This window comes from Rhinoderma darwinii, chromosome 5 (assembly GCF_050947455.1).
Source record: "Rhinoderma darwinii isolate aRhiDar2 chromosome 5, aRhiDar2.hap1, whole genome shotgun sequence".
Classification (NCBI taxonomy): Eukaryota; Metazoa; Chordata; class Amphibia; order Anura; family Rhinodermatidae; genus Rhinoderma; species Rhinoderma darwinii.
In genome coordinates, this window is record NC_134691.1 from 209,490,935 (window position 1) to 209,502,092 (window position 11,158).

At 39.3% G+C, this 11,158-nt stretch overlaps 1 protein-coding gene across 1 annotated transcript; it reads left to right on the forward strand.

Moving 5' to 3' along the window:
• Window positions 1-6,311: 6,311 nt before the first annotated feature.
• On the forward strand, window positions 6,312-10,932 carry LOC142652544 (chemokine XC receptor 1-like). The gene is made up of 2 exons (XM_075828193.1): window positions 6,312-7,004; window positions 10,609-10,932. The coding sequence occupies exons 1-2, from the start codon at window positions 6,312-6,314 to the stop codon at window positions 10,930-10,932; spliced, it is 1,017 nt and encodes a 338-aa protein (XP_075684308.1).
• Window positions 10,933-11,158: the final 226 nt, after the last annotated feature.

Consider the following 11,158-nt stretch of genomic DNA (forward strand, 5'->3'; position numbering starts at 1 on the left):
ATTTCTCAAACTAGAGACTCTAATGTACTTGTCTTGTTGCTCAGTTGTGCAGCGGGGCCTCCCACTTCTCTTTCTACTCTGGTTAGAGCCTGTGTGTGCTGTCCTCTGAAGGAAGTAGTACACACCGTTGTAGGAAATCTTCAGTTTCTTGGCAATTTCTCGCATGGAATAGCCTTCATTTCTAAGAACAAGAATAGACTGTCAAGTTTCACATGAAAGCTCTCTTTTTCTAGCCATTTTGAGAGTTTAATCGAACCCACAAATGTAATGCTCCAGATTCTCAACTAGCTCAAAGGAAGGTCAGTTTTATAGCTCCTCTAAACAGCAAAACTGTTTACAGCGGTGCTAACATAATTGCACAAGGGTTTTCAAGTGTTTTCTAATCATCCATTAGCCTTCTAACACAGTTAGCAAACACAATGTACCATTAGAACACTGGAGTGATGGTTGCTGGAAATGGGCCTCTATACACCTATGTAGATATTGCATTAAAAACCAGACGTTTGCAGCTAGAATAGTCATTTAGCACATTAACAATGTATAGAGTGTATTTCTGATTCATTTAATGTTATCTTCATTGAAAAAAACTGCTTTTCATGCAAAAATAAGGACATTTCTAAGTGACCCTAAACTTTTGAATGGTAGTGTACATATTACAAACACATACTTGGCAACAGTCCCGGTTTTGGCAGGACATTACCGCAAACTGGATCGCAAAAGTGTTGGCATTTATGCACATTTGTCTGAAAAGTGGGCATTTTCAGGTATTTTGCTGCGTCCCCAGTCAGACCAGGGCAGAGCTTAAACGTCCTGATTTGGAGTATATAAATGTTGGTTAGCATGCAGATACCTATAGTTACACATAATACAAACACTTGCCTCTCCGGCAGAGTTGTCACATCCCAGCAGTGGATAGAAGGCCGTTTTAAGCGGAGGACAGAGCCTCTCTGCAAACTCCCTCCCCCTTTCTCTTGTATCTGTCTCAACATAGTTGATGCCTTGATCAAATTACAACAACCGGTAAAAGTTCTGGAACACAGGCAGGAGAGGGAGGCGGAAGCCAGGATCTACAGATCTCTCTCCATATTTCTACCTCACTGCTCCTGGTGCAAGTGTCCCGCCTGCACCACCCTTTTAACGCCTCTGAATGAGTGAAGAAAACAAAGCCAAAACAGTATATGTGAATTAGGGAAAAAGAAAGCAGAACTGCTGGGCTACTTCTGGACATGTCAGACAGCTGCTCCTTGGCTTAGTTCATTGTGTGGCTACTGACATGTACTGTATAATAGAAGCCACACAGCAGTGCTATAGGAGGTAGACATGTAATAATCTATCCCAAGACATTGTGTCGTCCTTATATTAATGAGATGATCAGTCCCTGAACTTTGCGCCCTCCACCTTCCCGCACTATGACATATATCAAGATCAGTTATGTGGCCCCTCCCCTGCTCTAAGAAGTAAATAAAAATAAATGAAAAAAGGAGGGGCCCTCATAAATTGGTACAACCTGGAGCCCGGAGCTGGAGCTTCGGCAGCTCCAATGATAATATGGGCTTGTTTTATGTTTAAAAATACCCAGTCTTCGCCCCTTGGTGTCCATCTATCCCTACTGGCAACTACATGACTGTGCTGCATATTAAAAAGGACCTGTCACCAGGTCCTAACATACAATTTACATATATTACTTTAAGTCCACTGCCTCCCTGTTTCCAGTGCTGTGTTATATTTTGTTCTGCTCCCCCTTGTTTCGGAGTAATTATGCTCTGTACTTTAGGTGCCCGATATAATAATTCACTATAGTTAGCCAATGGGTGGTGAACTACAGTGAAACTTCCTGGGTGGAGCCATCTTCACTGCTTCTGACGCTATCCAATAAGCGAAGGACAAGCCTTGCCCAGCGAGAATACGCTGGGAGAAGACTTCTAATCAAACACATTTATCATACGCTGCCTTGTGCTGATTGGACGGTGTCAGAGGCAGTGAAGATAAGTCCACCCAGGGAGAATCACTGTAGTTCACACCTTGTTGGCTAACTACAGTGCAATACCATACCTGGTGCCTAAAGTACAGAGTATAATTACTGAGGAACGGGGAAAGCAGAACCAAAAAAACAGTGCTGGAAACAAGGAGGGAGTGGGCTAAAGGTAATAAATGTAAATTGGACGTTAGTACCTGATGACAGGTCCTCTTTAAAGGAACAGTGTCATGAGGTTTTTTTTAATTAATTGATGTGTTTTTATTTAATAAAATATTATATTGACTTTATTTAATTTTTCATACACAAAGTTTTTTTTTATTGACACTTTCTTACTGTACTGGGGGCTGCCATGTTTTATTTCATCTTTGTATGTGTCTCTTAATGACACATACACAGATGGAATATGGCAGCTACAGGGCATAGGACACAATGAACGGGAGCTGTTCATTACGTCTGCCATCTGGCTCTGTACTGCGCAGGCGCAGTTCAGAGTCACACAGCAGAGAAGCTGGTTTGCAGGGAGATAGCATGCGCCATTATGAAGACCGGATGCACCGCAGGTAAGGTGTGTGTTTCTCTGTCTGTCCCTCTCTCTCACAGACCGCCGCTCTCCCCTCAGCGTGCCCCCCACACCCCCCCTGTCACTAGGTGTGCGGACTGTGATCGGGTGAGGAGGTGTGGTATCTGTCAGCAGGAGGTCGGGGGGGAGACTGTCAGCAGCAGATGGTTATTCCTATCACAGAGTGGTGTGACAGTCTCCTCTTCTGCGGAAGAGACTGTCAGCAAGATTGTATGGGGACAATGGAGGAGACTGTCAGCAGGATTGTATGGTGATGCTGGAGGAGCCTGTCAGCAGGATTGTATGGGGACGCTGGAGGAGACTATCAACAGTATTGGGTAGTGATGCTGGAGGAGACTGTCAGCAAGATTGTATGGTGATGCGTCTCCACCTAATCTTGCTAAGGGTATGTGCACACACACTAATTACGTCCGTAATTGACGGACGTATTTCGTCCGAAAGTAGTGGACCGAACACAGTGCAGGGAGCCGGGCTCCTAGCATCATACTTATGTACGATGCTAGGAGTCCCTGCCTCTCCGTGGAACTACTGTCCTGTACTGAAAACATGATTACAGTACGGGACAGTTGTCCTGCAGAGAGGCAGGGACTCCTAGCATCGTATATAACTATGATGCTAGGAGCCCAGCTCCCTGCACTGTTTTCGGTCCGGTACTTGCGGCCGAAATACGTCCGTCAATTACGGACGTAATTAGTGTGTGTGTACATACCCTAACAGTCTCCTCCAGCGTCACCATAAAATCTTGCTGATAGTCTCCTTCAGCGTCACCATACAATGTTGCTGACAGTCTCCTCCATTATCACCACCCAATTTTGCTGACAGTCTCCTCCAGCGTCACCATACAATACTGCTGACAGTCTCCTCCAGCGTCACCATACAATCCTGCTGACAGTCTCCTCCAGCGTCACCATCCAATCTTGCTGACAGTCTCCTCCAGCGTCACCATACAATCCTGCTGATAGTTTTCTCCAGCATCACCATACAATCCTGCTGAGGGTCTCCTCCAGCATCACCATACAATCTTGCTGACAATCTCCTCCATCATCACCACCCAATCCTGCTGACAGTTTCCTCCAGCATCACCATACAATCCTGCTGACAGTCTCCTCCAGCATCACCACCCAATACTGCTGACGGTCTCATCCAGCGTCACCATACAATCCTGCTGACAGTCTCCTCCAGCATCACCACCCAATACTGCTGACAGTCTCCTCCAGCGTCACCATACAATCCTGCTGACAGTCTCCTCCAGCATCACCATACAATCCTGCTGACAGTCTCCTCCAGTATCACCATACAATCCTGCTGACAGTCTCCTCCAGTATCACCATACAATCCTGCTGACAGTCTCCTCCAGCGTCACCATACAATCCTGCTGACAGTCTCCTCCAGCATCACCATACAATCCTGCTGACAGTCTCCTCCAGCATCACCACCCAATACTGCTGACAGTCTCCTCCAGCGTCACCATCCAATCTTGCTGACGTCTCCTCCAGCATCACCATACAATCTTGCTAACAGTCTCCTATATCATCACCACCCAATCTTGCTGACAGTCTCCTCCAGCGTCACCATACAATCTTGCTGACAATCTCCTCCATCATCACCACCCAATCTTGCTGACAGTCTCCTCCAGCGTCACCATACAATACTGCTGACAGTCTCCTCCAGCGTCACCATACAATCCTGCTGATAGTCTCCTCCAGCATCACCATACAATCCTGCTGACAGTCTCCTCCAGCATCACCACCCAATACTGCTGACAGTCTCCTCCAGCGTCACCATACAATCCTGCTGACAGTCTCCTCCAGCGTCACCATACAATCCTCCTGACAGTCTCCTCCGGCATCACCATACAATCCTACTGACTGTCTCCTCCAGCATCACCACCCAATACTGCTGACAGTCTCCTCCAGCGTCACCATACAATCTTGCTAACAGTGATGCTGGAGGAGACTGTCAGCAGGATTGTATGGTGATGCTGGAGGAGACTGTCAGCAGTATTGGGTGGTGATGCTGGAGGAGATTGTCAGCAGGATTATATGGTGATGCTGGAGGAGACTGTCAGCAGGATTGTATAGTGAGGCTGGAGGAGACTGTCAGCAAGATTGGGTGGTGATGATGGAGGAGACTGTCAGCAAGATTGTATGGTGATGCTGGAGGAGACTGTCAGCAAGATTGGGTGGTGATGATATAGGAGACTGTTAGCAAGATTGTATGATGATGGTGGAGGAGACTGTCAGCAAGATTGGGTGGTGATGATGGAGGAGACTATCAGCAGTATTGGGTGGTGATCCTGGAGGAGACTGTCAGCAAGATTGGGTGGGGACGCTTGAGGAGACTGTCAGCAGTATTGGGTGGTAATCCTGGAGGTGACTGTCAGCAGGATGGAGGGATAAAGACATTTAGCAGGAGAGGCATGTAAAATGTGCAAAAAAAAAAAAGTATCAAATACACGCCGTGTGAACCTGTCAAATAAAAAGTCATTCACTTCACTTTCATCATTCTAATGTTCAGACGCAGTGTTTTCAGCTGTTTTTCGGGCCGTAAACGTCCCGAAAAATGGCTGAAAATTCGAAAGCAGAACAAAAATGGCACGTAAAAAGGCCCCCCCCCAATAGAAGTTCATATCCCTTCTTGGGACGTTTTTGGAGCAGTTTTTCATTGACTCTATAGGAAAACAGCTAAAAAAACGGCCATAAAAAATGCTGCCAAAAACGCGAGTTTGATTTAAAAATTGCTGAAAATCAGGAGCTGTTTTCCCTTTGTTTAGTAAGCGTGCGAACATACCTTTAGCCTTTTGGTGTGTCCTATAACTTCTGCCAGCTGCATTTCAACAATCACACCCAAAATGGAAGCCGGACACTGCTTAGAAATTTGAAGACACCTTTTCCCGGCTTGTAGGAGGGGGGGTGAGATTCCCTCCCACATGTATGGCAGCTGTGAGTCAGGTTGCTTTGCCTTATTCACCTTGCTGTAATTCTGGGAATAATGAATACTTTCCACCATGTGGAGGAAAGAAAAATACAGCAAAAAACGTAAAAAATCGAATAGAAATAAGTAACTTACTTAAAAAAAAAAAAAAGTTTAATTCACGACACATTCCCTTTAAGTATGGCAAAAGTATAAAGGTGGGACGAGAGATTAGCAAAGTACGCGGTCACCATTGAGGAAAGAAAATATAAACAATTTTTTTTTTCTGCCTTTACATTCTTTATCTTATCATCCAGTGTTTCCCTGTATAAATGAGAACACTTGGGATTGGTGGGGAAAGGTGTAATGGGACGATTAAATGATTAATCCATCCAACAACTTTCATGCTGAACTTCAGGGACCGAGGGTGATGGGGTGCATTCTGAATCCACCACATTGGGCACCAGCATAACTTGTCGCGCACCTGGATGTCCATGTATCTTGCATGGTCCCCAACAGATTAAATTAAGCACAATCGTCTGCAAATATTGTTCCCACAGATTCTTTTAGATGCATAATCTAAATATGGAACTCTCTATTACCATTCCTGTAAATTTCATATTTAAAAAAATGGAACAAAAACTAAGGAGCCGAGTCTTGAAACAGGAAGTTTTTGAACTTATATTGCAAGGAACACTTGTTTTAATATTTTCTAGCCTTCCCTCTACAGCTTTGCTAAGGTAAGAATGGATACAGTATACTAAAAATATGCAGTATAATGTTGAATATTGTAGAAAATATTTCTATTTTTTATTAGGACACCAAGACAAAGAAGATATAATGGAAGAAACAACTTATAGTTCGGAATCCACCATGCCAGAGTATAATACTGGATACATATCACCTTGTAACAAAGAGGATGTATATGCATTTGTTGCTCTGTTTACAACGATTTTAAATTCTCTTGTTTTTATATTTGGAATCACTGGAAATTTCCTTGTCATATGGATCCTTATCACACATGAACACATGGTGTCTCTTACAAATGTTTTCATATTGAATTTATCAATTGCAGACCTTATTTTAACTGCCTGTCTACCATTTTTTGTTGTATACCACAGACAAGGATGGGTTTTTGGACATGTGGCTTGCAAAGTGTTTAATGTTCTTTTTTCTCTGGGATTCTACAGTGGAATTATTTTCTTGACATGCCTCACATATTATCGTTATGTTGCAGTAGTGGATCCATTATCAGTTCTGAAAACCAAAAGACATTTGAATGGAATGCTTATAACTGTGCTTTCCTGGTCAGTTAGTATTTTTGCTTCTATTCCTGTTATGATATTCCAAGTTCAGACATCATCGACAGATTTTGCCAAATGTGAATATAACCAAATATACCCAGTGTTAATTAGTCACTATCAACAAAATGTTTCTTTTTTATTTGCTTTTTGTGTCATTGTATATTGCTATTTCAGAATAATCAGGACACTGAACAATTCTCGATCACAAATGAATCATAAGCCTGTTAAACTAATTCTTGTTATTAGTGAAAAAGATTATACCATAAGTTTTGCTCACCTCATAACCAAGTTGCGTTTTTCCAATGCGTTTTGTGTAAAGCTTGATTGATACCTAAATAGGCATAAAAATCCAAGAAGCTGTGGGTGCTCGTAGATCCTCCTGAGCTTAGTCCTGTGTCGACAGCAGGTTGTAGTAACAAAAATAGTGTGTAGGAAAGGCAGATCCAGCACTCAAATGATAAAAAATTCAATTTTATTAGGTCATGTTAAAAGGGATAAAACAACAATCCCGGGACCACGCTTACGCGTTTCAGACCGCTAGGGTCCTTAATCATAGCTTGCTCTAAGCAGATAAAATTCACAAATATATAGTCAAGAAAATCTACCATGTGATTAGTTTGGGCTGGGTTTGAACATTTTAACCCTGTCCAGTCAGTACCAAAACTTATGTCGTAGTTTTCTCTTGGTGTTTGAAATCACAGAATTATACTATGGGAGTAGTGTAAATTCTCACAAATAGCGCATGAATAAATGACTGTCACAAAAGAAGGAAAAAATACATACATTAAGCGAGTGTATATACATCTCTTAGTTACATTTCCTTGACAAAAGCCTGGTATATTAGTGGACTAATTAATTAGGTATCAGGTGTGCATTGACGTCAAACATGATTGTAGGGTGTTTTACTTGTAAGCGGTTACAAAAATTTAGATATATGTTCGTAAATGACAAACTATTGCCATAATGTTTTGCTGTTAAAAATAAAAAAACATCAAACATCAAGAACAATTAACAATCATTATTAGTATGGAGTTAACTTAATAAAAAATGTTATTCTGAAATGAATAAACCTCCTAGTTTTTCAAAAGCAAAGAAACAAAATTAACGCACCTCCATTATATCTCGATCATTATTTACAGTAATAGGTGCATGATATCTGCTGAATAAATGAGTATAATACAAATAGAAGAAATGTTAGTATGAAAATGGAATAACTACCGCAAACAGTGGAATTAACCAAGGTGTCGTATATGTGTGTATATGTCTTATTTGTGCGAACTCCGTGGTGCTGAATGAACAGCTCCAATTATTCTATTTAAATGTATTTATAAAAGTACTGTTTTTGAAATGAAAGATAAGAGATGGATTTTATTTTAATGAATATGTATAGACATCCTCTTATATGATTTGCTTAAAATGTGATGTAATTAAGAAATGTAGAAATGGCTTTTCTAAATAATAAACAATCATTTTAACTGTGTCAAGGGTGCATTATTACGGTTACAACAGAAGTATGTCATGCAACAGTAACAATTTACAGATATTAGTGATCAATATAATGCAATTTACAGCCATTAGTGATCAATATAATATAAATTAGTGTACCAAGGAACAGAGATTTTTCTCATATTTCGATCAATGGAAATGCATATATAACAATTATTTAGTATTGTTGAACAGAACACTAATCAGATGTATTCTAAATGCTGAGACATGTTTATGATCTGAAATTAAATTGATTTAAACATATTAATTTATTATTTTTAGAGCAATTAGTTCGAGTAATATACATGTCTTTGAATTGCCTGTCACTGCTGTCTCCGTGGTGCTGAAAGGACAGCTCCCCTGTGAGCTTATTAACAGAGGTGCTGACAATAGACGAAAAAACAGCGTGTAATCTCAAAAAGTTTATAGATATTTTTCAACATAATATAGTTTAACTAGAATGAAGTATTGAGTCCATTTCACTTTGTTGGTCGTCATTACCTAAGTTTTAATGCTCCCCATACCACAATCCTAATCTAGGATTTTTTTTCTCATATTTTGAAAAAAACGATTAACCAATGCTGTAAGCTAAAACCAATTGTAATCCCAGCTGTATCATCTATTACTATATGGTCAAATCGGACTAAGTTTTTTACATCCGACAGTCTACATAGACTTGTTTTTTTTACATTACACAATGGAAACGAATATTCCGATATCCACAAGCTTGAGAGCTTTTGAATTAATTGATATCAATAGTCAAGAAAGACTTAATCGGGCTGCCACCCTTTTCTCTGACAAACATGTGCTGACTAATGATGTTGATTACAATCTAACAAAATTAATGCATGATTTGGAAAGAAACCTCAGCCAACAAATTAAAATATGGTGGGACAGTATAACATTGCAATCGTACGTGGACAAGAAGATGGTCCCAAGAGGTTTGCGTATCCATAAATCCCCTACAACTATTTACAATTCTCAATTCACTACAGATTGGGATGATATTCTCAGTGACGCTTCACTTAAACTCATGAATCTTATTATAAAACATGAGAAAGACAAATTGAATGATGTTGAATCCACCATAAAGGAAATTCGTAACAGTTTAATTAAACTGAACCATCTTAGCAATTATGACGATCTAAATAACAAAATTAAGGAAAACATATATAAACTGGAAGAAGACATAATGAGAGTCAAGCGTAACAAATTTGTAACTAATATCTGTAAATTGTTACTGTTGCATGACATACTTCTGTTGTAACCGTAATAATGCACCCTTGACACAGTTAAAATGATTGTTTATTATTTAGAAAAGCCATTTCTACATTTCTTAATTACATCACATTTTAAGCAAATCATATAAGAGGATGTCTATACATATTCATTAAAATAAAATCCATCTCTTATCTTTCATTTCAAAAACAGTACTTTTATAAATACATTTAAATAGAATAATTGGAGCTGTTCATTCAGCACCACGGAGTTCGCACAAATAAGACATATACACACATATACGACACCTTGGTTAATTCCACTGTTTGCGGTAGTTATTCCATTTTCATACTAACATTTCTTCTATTTGTATTATACTCATTTATTCAGCAGATATCATGCACCTATTACTGTAAATAATGATCGAGATATAATGGAGGTGCGTTAATTTTGTTTCTTTGCTTTTGAAAAACTAGGAGGTTTATTCATTTCAGAATAACATTTTTTATTAAGTTAACTCCATACTAATAATGATTGTTAATTGTTCTTGATGTTTGATGTTTTTTTTATTTTTAACAGCAAAACATTATGGCAATAGTTTGTCATTTACGAACATATATCTACATTTTTGTAACCGCTTACAAGTAAAACACCCTACAATCATGTTTGACGTCAATGCACACCTGATACCTAATTAATTAGTCCACTAATATACCAGGCTTTTGTCAAGGAAATGTAACTAAGAGATGTATATACACTCGCTTAATGTATGTATTTTTTCCTTCTTTTGTGACAGTCATTTATTCATGCGCTATTTGTGAGAATTTACACTACTCCCATAGTATAATTCTGTGATTTCAAACACCAAGAGAAAACTACGACATAAGTTTTGGTACTGACTGGACAGGGTTAAAATGTTTAAACCCAGCCCAAACTAATCACATGGTAGATTTTCTTGACTATATATTTGTGAATTTTATCTGCTTAGAGCAAGCTATGATTAAGGACCCTAGCGGTCTGAAACGCGTAAGCGTGGTCCCGGGATTGTTGTTTTATCCCTTTTAACATGACCTAATAAAATTGAATTTTTTATCATTTGAGTGCTGGATCTGCCTTTCCTACACACTATTTTAATTCTTGTTATTGTTGCATTATATTTGGTCAGTTGGGCCCCTTACAATATCGTCATTTTATTACAGTCATTTCACCATCAACAAATTTTAATGAGCTGTGAGCTGACAAAAAACCTTGAGTATGCAAAATATATTACTGAGAAAATAGCATTTTCTCATTGTTGCCTCAATCCTATTTTATATGCATTTATTGGAATTAAATTCAGAAGACATTTAAAAAGCATTATAAAATGTAACCAGCACACCAAACATAAACAACAGCATGGGACTAAAACCATTTCTCAAGATCATTATTATAATGAGATGGGCTCAGTTTTCTAAAAGAAATGATGCTATACAACATGAAAGAAACCTCTAAGCCATCTAGTATCCTTTGCAAAGCATTTTTCTTTTCTTTACACCTTTTATTTAAATGTAGAATACAATAAGGAAAATTCTTTCGTTTTTGGACTAGAAATGTTTTGAACAAAAGTCCAACATACTGCCCCATTTTGTTTTGCTTTCTCCATTCCAAAAACTTTTTCCCCACTACATTTTTCACATTGAG